General features: G+C 50.3%; 1 protein-coding gene across 1 annotated transcript in view; it reads right to left on the bottom strand.

Moving 5' to 3' along the window:
• LOC147105498 (dynein axonemal heavy chain 3-like) overlaps positions 1-25,693 on the bottom strand; it is a 201,746-nt gene that overhangs the window by 143,279 nt on the left and 32,774 nt on the right. Inside the window, exons 11-13 of the mRNA XM_086009911.1 lie at positions 20,242-20,375; positions 16,466-16,628; positions 14,327-14,509 (exon numbers count right to left, since the gene is read on the bottom strand). Of these exons, the coding sequence (XP_085866037.1) occupies positions 14,327-14,509; positions 16,466-16,628; positions 20,242-20,375 (480 nt within the window). The remainder of the gene's footprint in view (positions 1-14,326; positions 14,510-16,465; positions 16,629-20,241; positions 20,376-25,693) is intronic.

Below are 25,693 nucleotides of genomic sequence, written 5' to 3'. Positions count from 1 at the left end.
TCAATGTGTTTGTTAACTTTTTATGCCCAGTTAATTTGGACTCGACCCCTTTGTATCTTGCTGAACTTTGTCTTTTTGTAGTCCAGCGCCCTTATCTTTAGCTCTTCATAATTCTTTTCTATTCTGTTTTCCAACTGTTCTCCCACTCTCGCATCAATTATTTTCTCCACTTCATTTCCCAGAACTAAACAAAATAATTTCTGGATTGGACTTGAACCGCACGGAGGTGTTGTCCTCTTTGACCAAGTGCATTACCTTTATTCCAGTCGATCTGGCATATTTAAAATCACCCAATATTATGATTGCTCTGTTGTTTTGCGTATCTCTCTGAACTGTCCACAGTTCTCCATCTCCACTCTTAGGTGGCCTGTAATGCACATCAAGAAGTGCACCATTTCCTTTCCTATTTCTTACCTTCTCCATCTTAGCACAACCACCAGGACATCCTTATGTTCCAGCAATGTGATAGAATCATTTACTAACACTGCCAGCCCACCCACATCTTTCTTCCCCTCCCTATCTCTCCTGAAAATGCTATAACAAGTAATCTAAGCCACATTTGTCAATAGTTATTAATGGTAGTAACTCCCCAGTATTATTTTGAATGCTTTATGCAACAACAGCACTCATGTCCAAGCTTCTCAATCCTGACTCCAATTTTTGGTAACATTAACCCTTATTCTATTTCTTGTTTTTAATGTTTAATTGTTTTGATATCGCTTGCCCCTCCCACAGTGTTTTTATCTCTCACTGCCTCATAGTTCTTCCTCCTCTGATAATATTTTCTCACTATTTATTTCCGTTAAGCCTGCTGCTTCTAGTCCAACAGATTTATTAATCCTATCCTTACACTGAATTACATAGAATTTACAACACAAAACCGGGCCATTTGGTCTAGATTGGTGCTGATGCTCCACACGAGCCTCCTCCCACCCTACATCATCTAACCCTAGGTTCAAGGAGCTAGGTAGCAGATTAAAAAGCAGGACCTCAAAGTTTGTAATCTCTAGATTGCTCCTGGTGCCACGTGCTAGTGAGTATAGGAATAGGAAGATAGAACAGATGAATGCGTGGCTAAAGAGTTGGTGCAGGAGGGAGGGCTTTAGTTTCCTGGATCACTGGGTCTGCTTCTGGGGAAGGTGGGACCTGTACAAGTCGAACGGGTTGCACCTGAACCGGAACGGGACCAACATCCTTGCAGGGAGGTTTGCTAGTACTGTTGGGGGGGGGGGGGTTTAAACTAACTTGGCAGGGGGATGGGATACGGAGTGGAGCTATAGTAGGGTGTGATGCACAGCCAAATATAGAGGAAAAAACAAGTCAGCCTGGAAGGCAGAGCAAATATGTAACGGCATAAGGGAGTATGGCAAGGCTGGATGGCATTTATTTTAATGCAAGCAGTCTTGCGAGTAAGGCAGATTAATTGAAGGTGTTGATGAACACATGGGAATATATTATTGCTATCACAGAGACATGGTTGAGGGAGGGGTAGGACTGGCAGCTCAATATTCCTGGGTATAGAATCTTCAGGTGAGACAGAGGCGGGTGTAAAAGAGGAGGGGGTGTCGCAATATTAATCAAGGAGTCAATTACTGCAGTAAGGAGGGATGATATCTTTGCAGGTTCCTCTAATGAGCCCATATGTGTAGAACTTAAAAACAAAAAGGGGGCAAGCACTTTGCTGGGAGTGCACTATAGGCCCCCAAACAGTCAGGGGGAGATAGAGGAACAGATATGTAGGCAAATCTCAGAAGTGTAGAAATAATAGGGTAATAATAGTAGGGGATTTCAACTTCCCCAATATTAACTGGGATAGTCAGAGTGTGAAAGGCTTAGAGGGTGCGGAATTCTTAAAGTGCATCCAGGAGAGCTTTTTGAGCCAGCATGTAGAAAGTCCTACAAGAGAGGGGGCGGTACTGGACCTAATTCTAGGGAATGTAGCCGGGCAAGTGGTAGAAGTGTCAGTAGGAGAGCATTTTGGTGACAGTGACCATAATTCGGTGAGATTTAAGGTAGTCATGGAAAAGGACAAAGATGGACCGGAAATAAAAGTTCTAAATTAGGGGAAGGCCGAATGTAGGTGAGGTTTTAAATGAATATTTTGCATCTGTGTTCACTATGGAGAAGGACGATGTAGGCATAGAAATCAGGCAAGGGGATTGTGATATACTTGAACAAATTAGTATTGAGAAGGAGGAGGTACTAGCGGTTTTAGCGGGCTTAAAAGTGGATAAATCCCCAGGCCCAGACGAGATGTATCCCAGTCTGCTGTGTGAGGTAAGGGAGGAGATTGCAGAGGCTCTGACACAAATTTTCAGAACCTCTCTGGCCACAGGGGAGGTGCCAGAGGACTGGAGGACAGCTAACGTAGTACCATTATTCAAGAAGGGTAGTAGGGATAAACCAGGGAATTACAGGCCAGTGAGCCTAACATCAGTGGTAGGGAAAGTATTGGAAAAAATTCTGAGGGACAGAATTAGTCTCCGCTTGGAGAGGCAAGGATTAATCAAGGATAGTCAGCATGGCTTTGTCAGGGGGAGATCATGTCTAACCGATTTGATTGAATTTTTCAAGGGGGTGACTAGGTGTGTGGAAGAGGGTAGTGCAGTTGATGTAGTCTACATGGACTTCAGTAAAACTTTTGACAAAGTCCTGCATGGGAGACTGGTCAAGAAGGTAAGAGCCCATGGGATCCAGGGCAATTTGGCACATTGGATCCAAAATTGGCTTAGTGGCAGGAGGCAGAGGGTGGTGGTCGAAGGTTGTTTTTGTGACTGGAAGCCTGTGTCCAGTGGTGTACCACAGGGATTGGTGCTGGGCCCTTTGTTGTTTGTAGTGTACATTAATGATTTAGATATGAATGTAGGAGGTATGATCAGTAAGTTCGCAGATGACATGAAAATTGGTGGACTGATAAATAGCGAGGAGGGAAGCCTCAGGCTACAGGACGATATAGACGGGTTGGTCAGATGAGCAGAACAGTGGCAAATGGAATTTAACCCTGAAAAGTGTGAGGTGATGCATTTTGAGGGGACTAACAAGGCAAGGGAATACACAATGAATGGTAGGACCCCAGGGAGGACAGAGGATCAGAGGGACCTTGGTGTGCATGTACATAGATCCCTGAAGGCAGCAGGACAGTTAGATAAGGTAGTTAAAAAGGCATCATTAGCCGAGACATAGAATATAAGAGCAGGGAGGTTATGATGGAGCTGTACAAAATGCTAGTTAGGCCTCAGCTGGAATACTGTGTGCAGTTCTGGTTGCCACACTATAGGAAGGATGTGATTGCATTGGAGGGGTGCAGAGGAGATTCACCAGGATGTTACCTGGGCTGGAGCACTTCAGCTATGAAGAGAGACTGGACAGGCTGGGGTTGTTTTCCTCAGAGCAGAGAAGGCTGAGGGGGGACCTGATTGAGGTGTACAAAATTATGAGGGGCATAGATAGGGTAGATGGAAAGGAACTTTTCCCCTTAGTAGAGGGGTCAATAACCAGGGGGCATAGTTTCAAGGTAAGGGGCAGGAGGTTTAGAGGGGATTTGAGAAAAAGCTTTTTCACCCAGAGGGTGGTTGGAATCTGGAACTCACTGCCTGAAAGGGTGGTAGAGGCAGGAACCCTCAACATTCAAGAAGCATTTAGATGAGCACTTGAAACGCCAAAGCATACAAGGCTACGGACCAAGTGCTGGAAAATGGGATTAGAATAGACAGAGCTTGATGGCCGGCGCAGACACGATGGGCCGAAGGGCCTCTTTCTGTGCTGTATAACTCTATGGGCAGGATTTTAACTCGAGTGCGGGATGGTGTCGTGTTATCCGCATTTCGTGTTATCCACCCGAATCTAAATGGATGTGGGAGATTGATGCAATTTTAACTTAATTGTCCAATTGATTTTCAAAGTGTGGGGACCCTTGGCAAATGGGGTTTTCATGACTGAAAGTCGCCTCCGATGACGTCATCATTACTGCTGCATTTAAGGTCCACAGCAAGCCTTGCTTCTTCTGCAGGCTTCCAAGCTTTCTCCATTTGGTGTGAGAGGAACCTGCAGGAAACATGACAAGCGGGAGGCCCAGATCAGCTCCTCGTTTCGATGAGGTGGCCCTGCAGGCATTGGTGGATGGGGCTAGGGCCAACAGGAAGGTGCTCTTCCCTTCCTCAGGGATGAAGAGGCCTCCCAAGCAGACTAAGGCAGTGTGGCTGCGGAGGTCAACTCCTTGGGAGTCACACGGCGAACCTGGATTCAGTGCCGGAAAAGATTTCATGACCTTCAGCGCACTGGAAAAGTGAGTATGTATTTCCCATCACCCTCAATCTGACCCCCATTGCCTTTCCTCACCAGCACTCAGCTTCAGCAATCTCTTCCTCCACATCCCACTTGACACTGACATCCATGCACCCTTACCCATTCCCTCTCTCTCTATGCTCACATTCACATAACTATTCGACTATGCAGCCTTCACACTCCCTATCACTCTGATGCTCTGAAAGCAACTGACAACACATAGGGAGGGGGCCCTTGGTCTTGCCACCTCACTCCATCTTTGTCTCCTTCTAAGTATCAATGCTATGCAATCTCAACACTCACTCCTTCATTCTCACTCAACCTCCACTTGTCTCCCTCATTGCAGGAAAAGAGAGCTCACAACAAAAGAGAGCGAGTGAGGACAGGAGGAGGGCCACCCTCAATAGCCCACCTGACCCCCTGGGAGGAGGCAGTACTCGGAATAGTGGGACTGGAGGATGATGCGCATGTGGGGGATGAACAGACAGATGCAACACAGCAAGCTGGTGACAGAAAAGTTTCCCATCTCTCTCTTTGACATTGCATGATCGCTGATAATGACTGTGAAGCTCTAACAGATGGACTTATGAGCATCTGCAAAAAGCAATGTGCATGTAGCCTTGGCATCACATCTCTGACTCTTTCCTTTACTCCCCCACAGGACTGTTAAGTCTGTGAGTTGTTCAAGTAATTAATACTCAGACTTAATCAGTAACAATAAAACAGGTCTTTACTGGTTGGAGGTAGGGACTACACTGAATACAAGATTACTGCACAGTGCTTATATACCGGTGTGTTCACCCCCGGTATTACGTCTACAGCAGCCTGAGAAAGTAGTACATCTCTTAAGGTGGAACAGGCTTAAGCTCTCTTAAGGTGGAACAGGTTACATACACAACACTCCTCCCTTCTTAGCTTTATAGTCATCCCCCCCATTTAACATAACGTAATAACATATATACATATATAACTTCATGTTTAACGTAACATATCACAGATTCAGTCTCTGTGGAAAACAGTTCACAGATTCAATCTCTGTGGTGTAGTCGGTTCACGTTACTCATTCAATAGTCCTTTCATGGATTTAACAGCTTGAACTTCCGAACTGATTTGGCTCCGTTCAGAGGGACCACGTGTGTGATCTGGTAGAGGTGATAATGGTTCAGATGGGTCATCTTCTGTTTTTACTTTTCCTTTTCTGCTTCTTGGAGACTCTCTGGGCTCCATTGTCAGCTGCCACAGCTGCCAGCTGCATGCGCAGTTCCTCCTTCTCTTCCTCCTGTTTCCGTCGTAGAGCCAGCTTCTCCCGATGTTCCGTAGACTTTTGGTGCTCCTCCATGATTTCTGCACTTTGGGAGTCGAAGTTACAAGCTGGGCAGGACAGGACATCGTAATATTCGGTGTCGTCCACCAGGTCATGGTAATATTCGGTGTCGTCCTGAGCTAGACCAGTGAGAGGGTCGTCTATTTCCTCCATAGCCAGCTGGACGTTAGCCAGCTCTTGTTCCAAATCCAGACATCTTTCCTGAAGAGACTTCTTCATGTGTACCTCTGCATCCAGCTTTTTCTGGGCTTTCAGCAAGTCGTTTACTAGTGACCTCATTTGTGATTTTAATACTTCAACTTCCTTTGGAGATTGATTGATCGGACTATGCAATCCCTCTACCGGAGCAGCTGTTTCAGCGGTCTGTTGTTCTACATTGACGTGAGTCAGCGTACTTTTGGCATCCAATGGCTGCTCTGTTGCAGTCGTTTCAGTCTGTGTCGTCACATCAGCCATCTCAATGACTTTTGAGAGCTCCGAACCCTTTTCCTTTGAAGATCGCAGCTCGTGTTCAAGTTTTTCCCATTTCAGAGTCTTGTCCCTCAGCATATGAAGGAGTTGGCTGACCGTTAACTCTTCTGACACCAGATTATGGCACGCACCTTCAGAACCTGAATCAGCTTTGATTCGTTCGGCCTCCTCGCGCAGATGGTTGGTGTGCTCCTGCTCCATTTTCTCCATCAGTTGCTTCTGTTGCCTTTCCAGATTCTCCCACTCTGTAACAAAGAACTTTTTTATTTCATTCATCTCTTGCTCAAAACGGCGAATCATTTGTTCTAATTGCTGTTGTAGTTTGAAATGGAGTTGAGTTCGAGCCCGGTGTCCCTCAGAAATGTGCATGTCAGTAGACTGGACAGACTCAGAATTCTCTATCTCAGTGGAATTCTGTGCTGAAACTTTGTCTTTTGCACACGGGTTGGTCTTACCATCATCAGTTTCAGTGTCTGGGTTGATTATGTTCACCGAGTTCTCACTCGTTATTGTTTGTAGGAAATGCCAGTCCATATTCATTTTCCTAATCCACTCCCGTCCTAGTAGTGGAGGACCTCCTTCAGATATCACATATAAGTCCATTATTTGACTGTCTTCGCCCTTGTGGACCACTGCAACCTCTATTTTCCCGATGGGGTACACTCTTTGCCCCGTGTATGTTTTCAATATAATCCCCGTATCCTGTAGGGGAATATGTTGGAATAACTTTCCGTAATCTTTCTTATTTATGACCGTCAATGCCGATCCAGTGTCCAATTCCAGTTTTACTTGGACTCCTTCTATCTGAAGAGTGACCCAAATTGTCTGGAGGTCTGCACCCTTACCAGCGTTGAGTACTCTTAAGCTAGCCAGTTCATTACTGCTAGCGTCTGAATCGGACTCCTGTTCGGTCACCTTGTGTACCTTTGCGTATTTTCCTTGCGGTGACTTCTTGTTGCTGGTCTTCTTCCCTGACCTGCATACTCTAGCTATATGTCCAAGCCTACCACAAGTTCTACATTCTTGGTTTTTAAACCAACACTGGTTCTGATCATGCGTTGTCTTTCCACAACGATAACATTTGCCAGAACTCACACCCAATTTGTGTGCACTGAGCTCCGGTGACCGTAGCTGCATTACTGCCGTGCCTCTCGCTGCGGCTTCGTGTGCTGCTGCCATAGTGACCGCCTTCTCAAGCGTCAGCTCATTCTCCTCGAGCAGTCGCTTTTGTGTATCCTGTTTAAATAAACCACACACAAATTTGTCTCGTAGTGCATCTGTCAGTCCCGTTCCAAACTGGCAATATTTCGCTAATTTACGCAATTCCAGCAAATATTCAGCATTGCTTTCATGCTGTAGCTGCCTTCTGTCGTAAAATTTAAATCGTTCCGCTAGCATCAGCGGCGTGGGGTTTAGATGATCTTTCAGGACAGTAACAATCTCATCGAACGTCTTATCCGCCGGTTCATCTGGTGATAACAGGTGTTTCAATTGCCCGTATGTCTTCGCACCCATTAAATTTAATAATGTTAGAGCTTTATCTTGGTCACGAATTTTATTGGCCTTACAATAATTTTTAACTCGTTCAACATATATGGCCCAATCTTCGATGTCACTATCAAAGTTGCTAATATTCCCGTGTTTAGGCATTGTAGTACTTTATCAGATTTGCAATTCCTCAGATTTTTTTTTTTTTTTTTTTTACTGCTATCCAAGATGGCGGCTTCCCGCTCTTGCCGTCGTCCTCCGCCCACAAAATGGCGGTTTTCCCACGCTTGGCGGTCTTCACCCATCCCCCGACGCCATCTCCCTTCAGCCCCGAGTGCGGCCCTTATCTCCGCCGCGATCGATGGCCCGCGCTTTTCACCGCGGCTCTCGCGCCTTCAGTGTCTGCCGACGCTGCGCCTTTCAGCCCGAGTGCGGCCCTTATCAGGGATTGCGATCGATGGCCCTTCTACCTCCGACTTCCCCCAGCCCTGTCTTTGCAGCCAACGCTGCTCGGCTTACCCACCACCGAGGTTGAAAAAGCTGCAGGATGTCTTCTGTCCTCCAGTTTTCAGTCGCTGATGGAGGCTTCAGGGTCCTAATGCCTGTCGCTTCCAGTGGGGTGGTGAGATTTGAAACCTCTCTTCAACGTCCTGTCTGTGGACGAAGCCGCCGTGGAATAACTGCCGCAGGGTAAGAACCTGACTCGTCGCCAGTGTTAAGTCTGTGAGTTGTTCAAGTAATTAATACTCAGACTTAATCAGTAACAATAAAACAGGTCTTTACTGGTTGGAGGTAGGGACTACACTGAATACAAGATTACTGCACAGTGCTTATATACCGGTGTGTTCACCCCCGGTATTACATCTACAGCAGCCTGAGAAAGTAGTACATCTCTTAAGGTGGAACAGGCTTAAGCTCTCTTAAGGTGGAACAGGTTACATACACAACAAGGACCATCACAAGCATCCGTTCCCCCCTAGCCAGGACGAAGAGGCTGAGCAGCCAGACTCCTCAGAGGAAGCTGCAACCTCTGAGGGCACAGCGTCACCAGAAATCTGCGCACCCAGCACCGACACTCGCACCTCAGTGGGACCTTCGGGACATAGAGTACTGTTGTCACCTGATGTATCACAGCTCACAAGTGAGCATCAGCAGATTGTGGAGACAGGGACAGCAGTGGAGTGTCCTAGTCAGAGGGTGCAGGACTCTGCCAGCTCGGCTCAGCAGCATGTTGACCCTCTGCCTCTGGGTCCATCCATGAGATCAGCTGTAATGGAACTCCAGGCACAGATGCAGGAGTCTCTGGCAGGTTTTGTCCCTAGGGTCGCTGTGAGTGTGGAGCGAATGGAGGAGTCCATAGTGAACATGACCAGAGCCTTTGTGGAGTCATTGGCGCATGAACGCATCACCACGGAAGGGTTGGCAACCTCCGTGGAAAGGATGGCTACCGTAGAGGACGATGGCTACGGTAGAGGAGAGGATGGCTACGGCCATGGAGGAGCTTAGTCACCAGGGTATGGAAAACATGGTCATTGTTCAGAATAGAATGTCATCTCTTGAGGAGCGATGGGCATCTATTGAACAGAGAAACCAGACCTTACATAAGAACATAAGAAATAGGAGCATGAGTAGGCCAATCGGCCCCTCGAGCCTGCTCCACCATTCAATAAGATCATGGCTGATCTGATCCTAACCTCAAATCTTCTATCACTCTCCATCCACCCGAACCCATGCGATCTCCCGGGAGAGGCGAAAAACCAGATAAAAAACCCAATGGCCAATTTGGGAGAAAAAATCTGGGAAATTCCTCTCCGACCCTAGGCGATCGAAACTCGTCCAGGAGATCACTCTGACCCTATATTTTCTACAGTACTTACCTTCTGTAAAGGCGATCTCCACCCCAGCCAGGAACAGGAATAAAACCATCTCCTGAAATCTAACACAGAATTAGAACACAAGAAGTAGGAGCAGAACCAGGCTACACGGCCCCTGGGCCCGCTCCACTACCCACAGGGCCATGACCATTCCGAACCTAGACTCATGTCCAATTTCCTGCCCGCTCCCCGTAACCCTTAATTCCCTTTACTTCTAGGAAACTATCTATTTCTGTTTTAAATTTATTTAACGATGTAGCTTCCACAGCTTTCTGGGGCAGCAAATTCCACAAACCTACCACCCTCTGAGTGAAGAAGTTTCTCCTCATCTCAGTTTTGAAAGAGCAGCCCCTTATTCTAAGATTATGCCCCCTAGTTCTAGTTGCACCCATCATTGGGAACATCCTCACCGCATCCACCCGATCAAGCCCCTTCACAATCTTATATGTTTCCATAAGATCGCCTCTCATTCTTCTGAACTCCAATGAGTAGAGTCCCAATCTACTCAACCTCTCCTCATATGACCACCCCCTCATCCCCGGGATTAACCGAGTGAACCTTCTTTGTACTGACTCGAGAGCAAGTATGTCTTTTCTTAAGTATGGACACCAAAACTGTATGCAGTATTCCAGGTGCGGTCTCACTAATACCTTGTACAACTGCAGCAGTACCTCCCTGTTTTTATACTCTATCCCCCTAGCAATAAAAGCCAACATTCCATTGGCCTTCTTGATCACTTGCTGCACCTGCATACTAACTTTTTGAGTTTCGTGCACCAGGACCCCCAGATCCCTTTGTACTGAGTAGGACTGCCATTGCAGATACGGGTCCCCATGGCCCCCCTGATGTGCAGCAAGGTGCTCTCCAGCCACTTGCAGGTGCTGAGGGGGACTTGACCCATGAGAGGGAGGTTGGTGGCAGACCTCAAGGAAGTGGGGGCTCCTCTCCAAGCGCGCACACTTCCATGCCACTGCAGAGCCCTCAGTTAGAGTACCACCGGAGTCCACACCCAAGTGAGATAGGCATCTCAACCCTTGCACAGCCGCAGGAGCAGCAGACTGTGACGAGCCCTCAGAGGCTCGCCACCCCAGAAGACGCCCGCCAAAGGTGTCGAGACAGGAGCAGCAGCAAAGTGAGCAAGGGGCCTCCACATCTGCTGAAGCCACAGGGTAAGCACCATGTAGGGGCACACATAAGAGGAAAATTCTGCACAAGTAGTCACAAGGGTAGTCACTTGGGTGGAATCACTTCATTATTGTACATAAAATTTCTGATGGCAAATGTTGCAGTTTTATCGTCTGTCATTTCGCTATTGGGACTTCCACATTGAGGGCTTAGGCATACTTGCAACTGTCAGTATGGTGGTCAGAGTGCTAGGAATCCTCTGGTTCTTAGCTATTGTCAATGCTCTAGTAAGAAGCTGCGAGGCAATAGTGTTTGTTTGACTAGGCTAAGCAAATCTGTCCAGGATGCGTACCTACCTTGCATCCCGGGCAGCAATGTTCTCGCGTAATGCTGCCGCTGGTTGATGGGCCTCTGCAGGATGTTCGTTTTCGCCCTCTTCCTCCTCCTCCTCCTCATCTAAGGAGGATATGTGAGGAGCCACTTGGTCCTCAGGAATCTGCAAGCCATGACGCTGTGCCATGTTGTGAATTGCACAGCAAACCATGACGATCCTGGAGACCCTGGCTGCCGAGTACTGCAGGGCTCCACCTGATCTATCCAGGCATCTGAAGCGCATCTTCAGCAAACCGATGGTTTGCTTGATTATGGCTCTGGTGAACATGTGGCTGGAGTTGTAGCTCTCCTCAGCTTCGTTGGATGGTCTCCTCAACGGCATCATTAGCCACGTCCTCAGGGGATAGCCCTTGTCTCCAAGTAGCCATCCGTTAAGTTGGTTTGGCAGACTGAATAGCAGAGGCACACTAGACTGGCGCAGTATAAAGGATACTTGGCACAAACATGCAAAATTTCCTTCTTGTGGTCACACATCAGCTGAACGTTAAGGGAGTGGAAGCCCTTGCGGTTGACAAAAATACCTGGATTGCGATGGGGTGCCTTAAGGGCCCCATGTGTGCAGTCAACAATGCCCTGCACCCTTGGAAAGCCTGCCAGATGAGCTAATCCAACCGCTCGCGCTGTGACACTTGCTCGATCCTTGGTGAAATGGATGTGATTGTGCGCGAGGGCAAAGAGTGCATCGGTTACCTGCGTGATGCAAGTGTGTGCGGCCGCCTGGGAGATGCCGCTGATGTCTGCTGCTGATCCCTGGAATGAGCCTGAGGCAAAAAAGTTGAATGCGGTGGTGACTTTGAAGGCCACTGGTAATGTGTGCCCATTTGGTCCTCTGGGCAGCAGGTCTTGTTGCAGCATTGCGCAGATGTCACTCACTACCTCTCATGAAAGTCGGAGCCGCCTTTGGCACTGCTGCTCAGACATGTTGAGATAGTTGACCCTGCGTCTGTAGACCCTGTTTGGGGGATATCTCCTGCGCCAACGGGCTTCCAGGTGCTGGCCCCTTCTGGCCTGTGCAGCCTCAGGTGGGTGAGCAGCAGCCTGGCGCTCCTGCTGCTGCTGCTGTTGTTCCTGGTTCTGCTGGTGCCGCGGCTGGTGCCCGAGCTCCTCTAATGCCCAGATGGGAAGGAAATAAATGGCTCCCATGCTTCTGGTATATGCCACCGTTGAGGAAGCGCTGAGGGAAGGTGGCAAGAGGGGTTTCCCAGGAGGTCACACTGGAGATGGGTGTCAGGCTCCAACCTTCCACAGGTGTGGTTAAGCCTTCTGAAAGTTGCCCCAGACCTGAGACCACTAAGTCCTGCCACCTGCAAATGATGGCTGATCAAATCTCCTCTTTAATGGTTGACCTGCAGTTGATAGTCAGCAATCCAATAGTGCTCCCGCCAGGTTTCACATTCGTGTTTCCCACCAGGCGTGTTTCACATGGGAAAAGGGTTAAAATCGCAAGGGCCTTTTAAAATAGGATTATAGAGGCCATTTAGTGCTTGTTAAGGGCCTTAAAGACCAGTCCCACCTGCTGGAGGCAGGACGGAGTCGGGACCACCAGACACGCCCGAGTTAAAATTGCTCGGAGCCGGGAACCAGGCGGCGGGAGGGTGGGGGGGTCCCACACGCCAGTTTTTGCGATTTTAACCCCCCGCACGCCTCCAATCCCGGCTCAACGGCTGAGTTAAAATCCTGCCCTCTGACTCTATGGGCTGGATTTTGTCAATGGAGGGACATTGGCACGACAAGCAGCAGTCCCACCTCCATCCTCGCCTGACCATTCAAAGGGATTTTCCCCTGATTGAGCTTGTAAGCCCGCCCTGCGGGCTCAGCAAGCCAATTAGGGAAGAAGTCACTGACAGATCATGTCAACGTCAGGTGTGCTATCTGTCAAGACTTCTTGAAAGAAGAAATGACAGCGTTTGACAGCTCTGTGAAGTTCCGTGAAGCTGTCAAACACTGACATTCTCTGTAGTTTGATTCGTTTTTGGGTGAGGACTGAAAAAACATTGTAAAAAAGTAAATTTCAGATATCTGATGGATCGGAGGGTCCATCAGCCATTACCTGAAATTGACAAGGTGGATGTCCGCTCTTCTGATCCAGCACAGCTAAAGGCTATAGAAGTAAAAAAAGGTAAGTGAACACCTTTTTAAACTTATCACTCACCTTGCATACTTACCACTCCACACTTGCACCCATCACTCAGCTCTACACCCTTACTTCCAGGTGCCTCCGACCGCCGCAGACCTCCTCCACGTCTCCTCCAACCTGGCGGGGTTCTCCGAGGTCGGGAAGCCTTCACCTGTGAAGGTAAAATGGCACTCATTCCTTTTTCTGCCTGTTAACTACCTGTTAACAGGCAGTTAAAAGGATTAAAAGCCTTTCCCGCCTCCAGGAGACGGGACCCGAAGCTGCACATCTTCCCACCTCCTGGCAAAAGGGCACGGAGGCGGGATGGGGGTGGGTTTGCCACCTGCCCCCAATTTCTCCGATTTTACCGGCTGTCCCGCCTCCTCGGGGCTTGGAAAATCCAGCCCTATGAATCTAATCTTAGATTTCCCCCTTTCCTTTCCCTCTAATTTAAATTCTCTCCCACTGCTCTATTTGCCCTCTCCGTAAGGACATTGGTGCCGTTCCGGTTCCGGTGAAGGCCGTCCCTTTAGATCAGCTTTCCCTTGTTCCAGAACTCATTCCAATGGTCCAAGAACGTGAGCCCCTCCATCCTGCACCAGCCCTGCAGCCACACATTGACCTTCCTAACTTCCTCTCTCTAACCTGTGCAGCGTGCAGCACGGGAAGCAACCAGGAGATTACCAACCTGGAGAATTGTTTTCAATCTAGTGCCTGACTCCATTAAACCCCCTCTGCGAGACCTCAAAGGTATTTCTATCCATGGTCGTTGCTTCCAACATGACTGTTTTCCCTCCCTTTCCAGATGTTTTTCACCTATTCCATGTTGTCCTTCATTCCAACACCAGGAAGGCAGCGCATCCTTCGGGTCTCCAGGTCATAACTGCAAAAAATGCCATCCGTACCCTGATTGTAGAATCCCCCACCATTACCACGCTTCTATTCCTGTTGTCTACAAGCAAACATCAAGGATTATAGGAATCTAAAAATGTATTTCGCAGGATCTAACTGGTGTTAATTTTTAATAATTTAATACGCATTCATGTTGAGCAAATATCTACAATAAAACACTATCATGTGTCAAATTACCCAAAGCAGCTGTAATTTGGACCCTCGACCCTTGTAATTCCCTGGTCTGAATGCTCCAGGTCATGCCAGCTGATGGGTTATGTTTGAAGAGTGGCCTTGTATTGGCCGCAGGGCCTTGCCTTTGAGATAAGGTAGGCGGCTGCAGCGTTTAAATCCACTCACCTTAATCGCCTGAGCTTCCTGTGCAGCATTGTCTGCTATCGCCTCCTCTGCTTCCACGACCCTCTTCACAACTTCCACCTCCAGCGTCTCATCGGCGATGATGTTCAGCAGCTCCTCCGTCTCCCGGTCTCGCTCCATTAACAAAGGCTTCAGCCCAGTCAGTTCCTGCTGCATTACTGCAATCTGATTGAATACAGCAAAGGAATGTTCAGACACCTGGGCAGCAATACAGCGCTGCTCTATTTACTTGTGTCTTGACCCCATGGACGGTAATCTGACCAAACAGATCCCCCCCACCCCCGGTTATGGAACCTGCCGTTCAACTCAACGGGGTGGAAATCAGGCAGGTTCTCTAACGGCAGGCTGCTGCTCTCTTAGGTTAGTGTTCAGGTGGTGAAGACGGAAACTCACTCCATTGTATTTTCATTGGAGGTTATAAAGTTGAGACAGGACTTTTACTTAAAACACCAAGGAAATTTAAAAGTACTATTGAAAGAACGGGGGGCTGATATATACATCCGCCATTGCTCCATGTGTAGCAGGCTGACCAAGGAATTTTAACACTAGTTATAATCCAACACTTTCGGTAATTAGCACTACTCTGCCTTCTCCACTTAGTTTGTGACTGAGCAGCACTGAAAAACTGAGCAGCACTGAAATACAACAAGTTGTTTAAAATACCAATTAAGATACTTATCAGCCCGAGCACAAAAATAAACAAACACATTATTGTGCTCAAAAAGTAACCTCAAATCTGCCCGTCTGGTGTTTCTCACAATTGCGATCGGATTAATGTCTGCTCCCCAATCAATAACCCCCGTCCCTTTCGCGAGTTTATGTTAGGGGAGTGTTTGTTCTGATTGCTGATGATATCACAGACAAGGAAGAGGAAGGACAAGGCGAGCATGGAAGAGGAGCGTGATTATTTCTCTACAAAGGAAGCACCCATGAAGAATGAATTCCTTGAATTTGATAAGGTAGCCCGTGTGCTTTGGTTTTAGCAAACCAGAGGTGTCCAAAGCAATGTTCTCTTTAAGCTGCATGGCCACGCTGCTGTTTGGAGCTCCCGCGCAGGCTGCTTGCTGGCTTTACAATAGGAAAAACCACACATGTGTGGGAATTTAAATGGGCCTGCAGCCCATTAAAGGGGCCGTGCATGCAAAAAAATAAATTAAAGGGAACATTGGTCGAGAGGTGCTCTCAATACCATCCGTCACACGCTCGATGGGAGTCTGAATTTCTAACGCTAACTGTAGCGGCATTGCCCGTTACAGTCCAAGTGATTGCTTTGTGGGACGTCTGTGCCACCGGCTCATTCCAGGAACCAGAGAAGAATTTTGTGGACCTCTGGAATCTGCAGTGTCTAACTGTGCAGAGATGGTTAGTCAATCTCTCAGGACTGAACCAAGGAAGAAAGAACTTGCACTAAGACAGAGCCTTTCACATCAGACTGATGTGTCAGAGAGCAGCGTCTATGGAAGTCAGGAGCCAGTGAGAGGAGGAAATGCCCCCAACAGTGATGGGAGAAATCCCAGCCACCCTAATACAGGAGCATTCCAAAATACATCAACCTTGGGTTCATTGATAAGCTTACATTCAAAACAACTTCAACATAAAGTACAAAACAACAGCAGCAACTCTCCTGATAATTAAAAGGCAAACTTATTTCTTACTGTCAAGTTACAAACTCTAACCAGCAACGAAGGCTGATCTGTTATCAGCCAATGCAGGTGCAGCAAGCAATTGGGAAGGTAAATGATGAGGAGGGCTGGGAAATCACGAGTGCAAACCAGTCAGGTCCACACTCCTTCACACCTAAATTGCACACCTGGAATTCCCTCAGGAGTTCTCCCGATCAACCCCCCTCCAATACGTTGGATACGCCCGTAAACGGGGTTACCGCAACTGTCCCGGTGGCCGATCGGGAGAACCCACCAGGAAATTCCCAGCAAGCATGCGGATTAGTGCAGAAATTATCCATGGGGGATAAAGGAGCCGCCTTTTCATGTGCACATCATCTGTATGGCTGCCACTCAGGCCTACAGATCACGGGGAATGACGGAGAACTGAATAGGAGGGTCAAATTACGAATGGTCCTGGAGCCAGTGGAACATCGAAACACATTTCACTTAAACTTACCTGAGACGCTGCCAAGTCCAGCTTTTCCAGGCCAACCGCATATCTGTTCTTGTTGGTCAACAACTCGAGTCTTTTCCTTTCTAACAGGTTCTTAAATATCTTAATCAGTTCGAGGTAGGACGTAGGTGTGACGTAAGTTCTCCTTTGAAGAGATTCGTAGAATCTGGAGAGGACAAAATACTTAGCAAGTTAACAAAAAGCAGAACACTGCCGATGCTGGAAATAAAAAGAGCAAGTGTTGGAAATACTCAGCAGGTCAGGTGGCCTCTGTGGAGAGAGGACCAGAGTTAACGGAGGGGCGGGTTACGTAGGCGGGGGTTGGGGGTGGAGTTTCCAACAGCTGGATTTACCTGCATGCGTCTCTGCTCCTTGACAGGTTCCACTGGGGAAGTATTTGCTGGGCTGTGGGGAAAGAGCAGGGGAATGGGATTTAATGGGAGAGCTCCTTCAAGGAGCCGGCACAGGCACGATGGGCTGAGTGGCCTCCTTCTGTGCTGTAAGATTCTATGAATTAGAGTGAGAATCATCAGCTCCACATTTCACCAAATCTGAATTGCTACAGGAAACTTTGGTTTATCCGAAGGTTATATGTCAGGAATACTCGATCTAACAGCAAAAATCAGGAGCCGTTTTCTATAAGTTTTTTTTAGTTCTCGTTGCTCTTTTTTTCCCAGTCAGGCACTGCAAGGTCTGTAGCTATAGCAACAGCTTCAGCTAGAGACGCTTGCAGCTGCAGCCGACTGTTTTGAAGCTGTTGCTAAGCAACAGGGTTTGTTGATTCACACGGAGCTTTTCAGTTCCGTATGTTTCAACATTAACGCTGGTATGACCGGCACTTTTGATGGTACGGCACCAGCTCGGTCCCGTCAGTGCCGGATATCAGAAAGTTTCCTGTACTGGGTTACATTTAGTGTTAGAAGTGTGATGCAACAAAAGTGTTAGCAGCCAAGTTTTTCAAACAGCTGGAGGCTGCTCACAGTGTGAGTGAATCCCAGCTCAGCGCGGTAAATGCAGAGATGCCTACAACAAAGGGGAGGGGGTTTCTCTGTAGCTCATGTAAACAGCAACCGTTTAGGACCTCTGTGATCTGCACCGAACAAGGCTGTCAAAAGGCAAAATACTGAGGATGCTGGAAAGCTGAAATACTCAGCAGGTGCATTTTCAGCATTTTCTGTTTATATTTCTGTCAAATCAGCACCCGCTTCAATAAAGAACATTGCGATTCTTCCTCTGCTTTGACCTTTCTTCTAACGAAGTTACAGTGCTGACACTGAGACGCTGCACTCCTGAGGGGGAGCTGTGTAACAAAAAAACTAACTGTCAATGTTTTCTTTAGCAAATCAGTTAAACATGCAAAATAATGTCCCGTGTCTGTCCCTAGTCTCGGTGTTTGGGTGATAATGAAATGTCCCAGCCTAGCAATTGGAATAGGCCTGAAAACGAGCAGGGACATCTCCCAGCGCTATTTGCCCACACCCATTTAAAGTGGTGCAGGCAGCATGCAGAATTCATGTTACCTGCTCATTTACTTGATTGGAGCACAGATCGCAGTGGTAAACGAGCTGCTGATTGGCTTAGCCAACAACCGGAGGCTGATAAAGCGCTCACAGGCATCCCATCCGGAATGGGGATGTGCTACCTTCTTCCTCCCCTCCTCCCCCTCCTCCTCCTCCCCATCCTCCCCTCCCCTCCTCCCCTCCTCCCCCTCCTCCTCCTCCTCTCCTCTTCCTCCCCCTCCTCCTCCCCCTCCTCTTCCTCCCCCTCCTCCTCCTCCCCCTCCTCCTCCCCCTCCTCTTCCTCCCCCTCCTCCTCCTCCTCCCCTCCTCCTCCCCTCCTCCTCCTCCCCTCCTCCTCCCCTCCTCCTCCTCCCCCTCCTCCTCCTCCCCCTCCTCCCCTCCTCTTCCTCCTCCTCCTCCCCTCCTCCTCCTCCTCCCCCTCCTCTTCCTCCCCTCCTCCTCCCCCTCCTCTTCCTCCCCTCCTCCTCCCCCTCCTCTTCTCCCCTCCTCCTCCTCTTCCTCCCCCCTCCTCTTCCTCCCCTCCCCCTCCTCCTCTTCCTCTCCTCCTCCTCCTCTCCTCCTCCTCCTCCTCTTCCTCCCCTCCTCCCACTCCTCTTCCTCCCCTCCTGCTCCTCCTCTTCCTCCTCCTCCTCCTGAGGTGGTCCCAGAACCCGTGGTGGCAAGGGCTGTGTGTTGATGATGGCCAAGTTGTGGAGCATGCAGCAGACCACCACGAAATGGGGCACCCGCTCCGGCGTGTACTGGAGGGCTCCTCCCGAGTGGTCAAGGCAGCGGAACCGTTGATTGAGCACCCCGATGGTCTGCTCGATCACATTCCTCGTGGCAGCATGGCTCTCATTATATAATTGCTGGCCATGAGTGGTGGGGTTGCGGAGGGGAATCATCATCCAGGTGCAGAGCGGATAGCTCTTGTCCCTGAGCAGCCACCCTCGGGTTTGACGTGGTGGCTGGAAGATTGCTGGCACAGTGGACAGGCGCAGGATGAAGGCATCGTGACTGCTGCCAGGATACCAGGCATTCACCATCATGATGTGGTCCACAGCAACTGCACCTTAAGTGAGTGGTAGCCTTTGTGGTTACGGAACATCTCAGGATTGGTATCTGCAATGCCACGTGTGTGCAATCGATGGCGCCCGGCACCATGGGGAAGCCCAGTGTTCTGGCAAGGCCACATACACACTCCTCTTGCTTCTCTCTGTTCAGAGAGAAGACAATGAAGTCCCCTCTCCTGGAGTACAGAGCCTCTGTGACCTCCTGGATGCAGCAATGGACGGTGAACTGCTCCAGACTGGAAGGATCCGGTGGTGACAATAGTGAGGGCCTCGGTGGCCTTGAGGGTCACTGGGAGAGCCGTTGTCACCCTGCTCTGAGGCTGCAGGTCTGGTTCCAGGAGGCAGCCTCCTTGGTGAAGCGGAGCCTCCTAATGCACTGCTCCTTGCTAAAGTGCAGGTAGGAGAAGCGCTCTCGGAGGACCCGATGTGGGTAAGGCCTCCTGCTGACAGCCCTCCTGCTCCTCCTCCTCCCTCTTCGAGCATCTTGTCCTCTTTTTCGCTGTCTCCGCCCCATCCCCCTGTCATACTCGGACTGCAAGTAGAGCCTCCATGACTGGGAGCAAGTGGTGTGAGCAGAACCCTTTAAATGAGAAGCAAGGTGTTCTCCACTTGCAGCAACACTCCCTGTCACCTCACCAACTTTAAACAACTGTAGAAAGCTCCAAACTGTTGCACAAACTTAGACAGAGCCTGTCGAAATCCTTTCAATAGCGCTGCTGGGGGGGTCCTTCCTGCTGCTGAAAGCATGGTCAGCTGGTTGTGATTAGGAGAGGGGGTTAAATGGAGCAGCGACGTCAAAAGTGGCAGGTCATGCGTCAAATCAGTGTTGCACACTCATTGATGTCACGATCTGCCTCATCTAACTAACTGGAGTGAGCACGGGCAACGGCAGCGCTGCCGACCTGCCCAAAATGGCGGCCGCCATGGGACCCGCTGGAAGCGGGCGGAAGAGAGGCGGCCGCTATTTTTTTAGCAACACCAGCATTAACGACTGGTGCTAAACCTCCCAATTTCGGTGTCTGTCCCTAGTCTCAGCATTTGGTGGGATATTAACTGGATCAGAATTTTCTAGCCCCTTCAATTAATTCCATCACAAAACATAATCCAAATTAATTTGTTCTTTTAGTGAAACGCCATTAACAGAGAATTTATCGGTAATAATACCGGATTCAATTCGGAGGAATACATTCGAATCACTAACAGGCACCTTTCAGAGAGAGCAACGACACTCTGATGGAAATGTTTACACATGAGCACAGCTTCATTACGGATTTCCTGCGACATTTCCACATCATCTAGAAAATGATTCGCCACTTTCTCCAAGGCATCTTCAGGCCAAGCCTACAACACACAGATAAGAAAAAGTGCATTTTTGCATTAGAATACGTCCATAGCACAGTTCATCAGTGAGACATTAATAGACACAAGATCAGTGTGAGACACGGGCTCAGGGACACGGGCTCAGAGTGGGACACAGGCTCATTGTGGGACACGGGCTCAGGGACACGGGCTCAGTGTGAGACACAGGCTCAGGGACACGGGCTCAGTGTGGGACACAGGCTCATTGTGGGACACGGGCTCATTGTGGGACACGGGCTCAGGGACACGGGCTCAGTGTGGGACACAGGCTCATTGTGGGACACGGGCTCAGTGTGGGACACGGGCTCAGTGACACGGGCTCAGTGTGGGACACGGGCTCAGTGACACGGGCTCAGTGTGGGACACGGGCTCAGTGTGGGACACGGGCTCAGTGACACGGGCTCAGTGTGGGACACGGGCTCAGTGACACGGGCTCAGTGTGGGACACGGGCTCATTGTGGGACACGGGCTCAGTGTGGGACACGGGCTCAGTGTGGGACACAGGCTCAGTGTGAGACACAGGCTCAGGGACACGGGCTCAGTGTGGGACACAGGCTCAGGGACACGGGCTCAGTGTGGGACACGGGCTCATTGTGGGACACGGGCTCAGTGTGGGACACGGGCTCATTGTGGGACACGGGCTCATTGTGGGACACGGGCTCAGTGTGGGACACGGGCTCAGTGTGAGACACAGGCTCAGGGACACGGGCTCAGAGACACGGGCTCATTGTGGGACACGGGCTCATTGTGGGACACGGGCTCAGTGTGGGACACGGGCTCAGTGTGGGACACGGGCTCAGTGACACAGGCTCAGGGACACGGGCTCATTGTGGGACACGGGCTCAGTGTGGGACACGGGCTCAGTGTGGGACACAGGCTCATTGTGGGACACGGGCTCAGTGTGGGACACGGGCTCAGTGACACGGGCTCAGGGACATGGGCTCAGAGACACGGGCTCAGTGTGGGACACGGGCTCATTGTGGGACACGGGCTCAGTGTGAGACACGGGCTCAGTGTGGGACACGGGCTCAGTGTGAGACACGGGCTCAGTGTGGGACACGGGCTCAGTGTGGGACACGGGCTCAGTGTGAGACACAGGCTCATTGTGGGACACGGGCTCATTGTGGGACACGGGCTCATTGTGGGACACGGGCTCAGTGTGGGACACGGGCTCAGTGTGGGACACGGGCTCAGTGTGGGACACGGGCTCAGGGACACGGGCTCAGGGACATGGGCTCAGAGACACGGGCTCAGTGTGGGACACGGGCTCAGTGTGGGACACGGGCTCAGTGTGGGACACGGGCTCATTGTGGGACACGGGCTCAGTGTGGGACACGGGCTCAGTGTGGGACACGGGCTCAGGGACACGGGCTCAGGGACATGGGCTCAGAGACACGGGCTCAGTGTGGGACACGGGCTCATTGTGGGACACGGGCTCAGTGTGGGACACGGGCTCAGGGACACGGGCTCAGGGACATGGGCTCAGAGACACGGGCTCAGTGTGGGACACGGGCTCATTGTGGGACACGGGCTCAGTGTGAGACACAGGCTCATTGTGGGACACGGGCTCAGTGTGGGACACGGGCTCATTGTGGGACACGGGCTCAGTGTGGGACACGGGCTCATTGTGGGACACGGGCTCAGTGTGGGACACGGGCTCAGGGACACGGGCTCAGTGTGGGACACGGGCTCAGTGTGGGACACGGGCTCAGGGACACGGGCTCAGTGTGGGACACGGGCTCAGTGTGGGACACGGGCTCAGTGTGGGACACGGGCTCATTGTGGGACACGGGCTCAGTGTGGGACACGGGCTCATTGTGGGACACGGGCTCAGTGTGGGACACGGGCTCAGTGTGGGACACGGGCTCAGTGTGGGACACGGGCTCAGTGACACGGGCTCAGGGACATGGGCTCAGGGACACGGGCTCAGTGTGGGACACGGGCTCAGTGTGGGACACGGGCTCAGTGTGGGACACGGGCTCAGTGTGAGACACAGGCTCATTGTGGGACACGGGCTCAGGGACACGGGCTCAGTGTGGGACACGGGCTCAGTGTGGGACACGGGCTCAGTGTGGGACACGGGCTCAGTGACACGGGCTCAGGGACACGGGCTCAGTGTGGGACACGGGCTCAGTGTGGGACACGGGCTCAGTGTGGGACACGGGCTCAGTGTGGGACACGGGCTCAGTGTGGGACACGGGCTCATTGTGGGACACGAGCTCAGTGTGGGACACGGGCTCAGTGTGGGACACGGGCTCAGTGTGGGACACGGGCTCAGTGACACGGGCTCAGGGACATGGGCTCAGTGTGAGACAGTACATTCCAGATTTTTCTCCTTGTACTGAAGTGGGTCATTGAGGGACTTCTTCCAGCCAGCTTTAACCTGAACCCCTTCTTTTGGGTCAGAGTTAATCGCATACATAGTGTAGTGTATGTACCTTTAAGAGAGAACTACTTTTACAGCTCCTGTACACTGTAGTACCGGCAGTGACCACACCTGTATATAAGCCTTGAGCATGCCTCTGTACTGTTAGTCTTTAGACTACCCTCCTCCAGTAAACACCTGTTGATTGTTAATTTACAGCCTCCGTCTAGTTATTGGAAAACACCATACTTTAAGAATCACGGATTCAACAGTGGCGACGAGGTCGATTCGAATCTACCTGCAACTCACAGAGAATCACACAGAAACCCCACAGTGCAGATAGAGGCCATTTCGGCCCATCGAGCCTGCACCGACACATATCCCACCCGATCCCCGTAACCCCTACGCCAACACATATCCCACTCTATCCCCTGCATTTCCTTTCAAGGATTCGCTCCGGGAGGACGGTGGAAGAAAGTTGAGGCCAGAAGCACGGGCGTCGACCACGAGCAACCGCCCAGTCATCCGGCAGAGAGTGAACATCGCAGGGGAGGCTGTTGAGAGCTGGGCTTGGTTCTCCAGCCACGACGATCCAGCAACAGACTGGCAACAGGTACAGCGCAGACCCTTCCCGGACAGCGGCGGCTGGAGCCGACCGACGGCACAGAAAAGGCCGAGCAGCGTCGATGGGGTAAGAGAGAGGGTGAAGCGCACAGGGCGCAGCCGGGGGTTGAAGACCGAGCGGCGTCGACGGAAAACAAAAAGAGAGAGAGGGTAAAGCACAGCCGGGGTTCAGGACCGAGCGGCGGCAACGAGAGAGGCGCGCAGGAGAACGCGCACAGTGCAGCCAGGGCTCAAGGGCTGAACAGCGTCCGCAGGGAAAGAAAGGAAGCGCGGGAGACGCCATTGAGCCGTGGAGAAGAAGGGAGAGCGCGGGAGACGCCATTTTACAAGCCGCAGCGGAGAAGAAGGGCGAGCGCGGGAAGAAAGGAAAGCGCGGGAGATGCCATTTTGTGCCAGCGGAGAAGAAGGGAGCGCGCGGGAGACGCCATTTTAGACAGTTTAACCACACCCAGGGATGCCGAAGAGTGGCAGTGTCACTGCGTTCGACAATGAAGTCGAAGATTGGGCGACATATGTGGAACGTATTGAGGTGTACTGCAAGGCGAATGAAGTGCCAGATGCTAGGAAAGCACCGGTTTTGTTGAATTCCATGGGTGCAAAAACTTATGGCTTACTGCAAAACCTAATAACCCCAGAGAAGCCAGTGGATAAGAATTTCAAAAGCATAGTGGAAATCCTACAGGACCACTTAAACCCCACACCGCTGCTGATAGCAGAAAGATTTAAGTTCCACAAAAGGAACCAGCATAAAGACGAAAGTAATGCCGAGTACTTAACGGAACTGCGCAAGCTATCGAAACACTGCCAGTTTGGATTGGGACTAGTAGATACGTTAAGGGACAAGTTTGTGTGTGGGCTTCAAAGTGAAGGAACCCAGAAACGGCTTCTATCAGAAAAGGATCTTACGCTGGACAAGGCTTTCAGCATGGCAGTATCACACGAAGCAGCCGCACGGGGCGCTGCAGAGATACAACGGAGACCGCAAGAATATGGCACCAATGAAATGTCATATGGAGCAGGGAAGTGTTATCGCTGCGGCAGAACAATACACGACCAGAAGGATTGTTGGTTCAAGGACCAAGTGTGCAGACAGTGTGGAAAAGCAGGACACATAGCAAGAGTCTGCAGGTCAGGGAAGAAAACCAGCAGCAAGAAATCTCCACAGGAGAAGTACAAAAAGGTACATAAGGTGATGGACAATAGTTCAGACGAACAGAAAAGTGATACAGACTCCGGAAGCAAGGAGCTGGGTTGTCTGAAACTACATAAGGTAATCAAAATGGAGGATCACCAGACTATCTGGGTCATGCTCAAGATAGATGGAGTCCAATTGAAAATGGAATTGGACACAGGATCAGCCCTAACAGTCATAAACCGAAGGGACGACAAGCGGCTATTCTCACATATACCCGTGAAAGCTACAGAGATTGTCTTGAAGACGTACACGGGGCAAAAAGTCTACCCCAAAGGAAAAATAAGGGTGAACGTGATATACAAAGGCCAGGAAATACCCAAAATGGACCTATATGTATTGCCAGATGGAAGACCACCACTACTTGGACGTGAATGGATCCGGAAGATACAATTAGATTGGCATTCCATACAGGCACTGAAGGTTGAGGCAAAAAGGATGACGACTGTCAAAAATGCTAACTGACGCACAAGAAGTATTCCAGGAGGGACTCGGAACACTAAAAGGCATAACAGCGATGATTAAAATAGAGGAAAATGCAAGCCCAAAGTTTTTTAAGGCCTTATGCGATCCGACCAGCCGTTGAATCAGAGCTGGAAGGGTTGGAACGTTCAGGAGTACTGTCCAAAGTGGACTGGAGCGAGTGGGCTACACCCATCGTTCCTGTAATGAAGAGGTCGTTGAGTAATACACCTGGGGAACCAAAGAAGGTCCGCATCTGTGGGGATTTTAGGGTGACAGTGAACCCAGTCCTTCACACGGTACAATATCCACTTCCACGGATTGAGGATATTTTCGCCTCGCTATCTGGAGGTAAACGCTTCACCAAGATTGATCTGGCCCAGGCGTACCTGCAAATGGAGGTAGAAGAAGCCTCGAAACAATACCTCACGATCAACACTCATAAAGGTCTCTACCAATACAACCGGCTGGTGTTCGGGGTAGCATCGGCTCCGGCTATTTGGCAAAGGGCAATGGATCAAGTCCTGCAAGGGATTCCAGGGACCCAGTGTTATTTGGACGACATCCTGGTCACGGGCGAAAATGACAGTGATCACCTCGCCAACCTGGAGAAGGTGCTCACTAGATTAAAGGAATATGGGCTACGAGCTAATCGCC

Source organism: Somniosus microcephalus, chromosome 17 (genome assembly GCF_052327205.1).
Source record: "Somniosus microcephalus isolate GS21.2 chromosome 17, FLI_Smic_1.0, whole genome shotgun sequence".
NCBI classification, from domain to species: domain Eukaryota; kingdom Metazoa; phylum Chordata; class Chondrichthyes; order Squaliformes; family Somniosidae; genus Somniosus; species Somniosus microcephalus.
The sequence above is the reverse complement of the archived record's forward strand: the minus strand, read 5'-3'. Positions and strand labels throughout refer to the sequence as shown.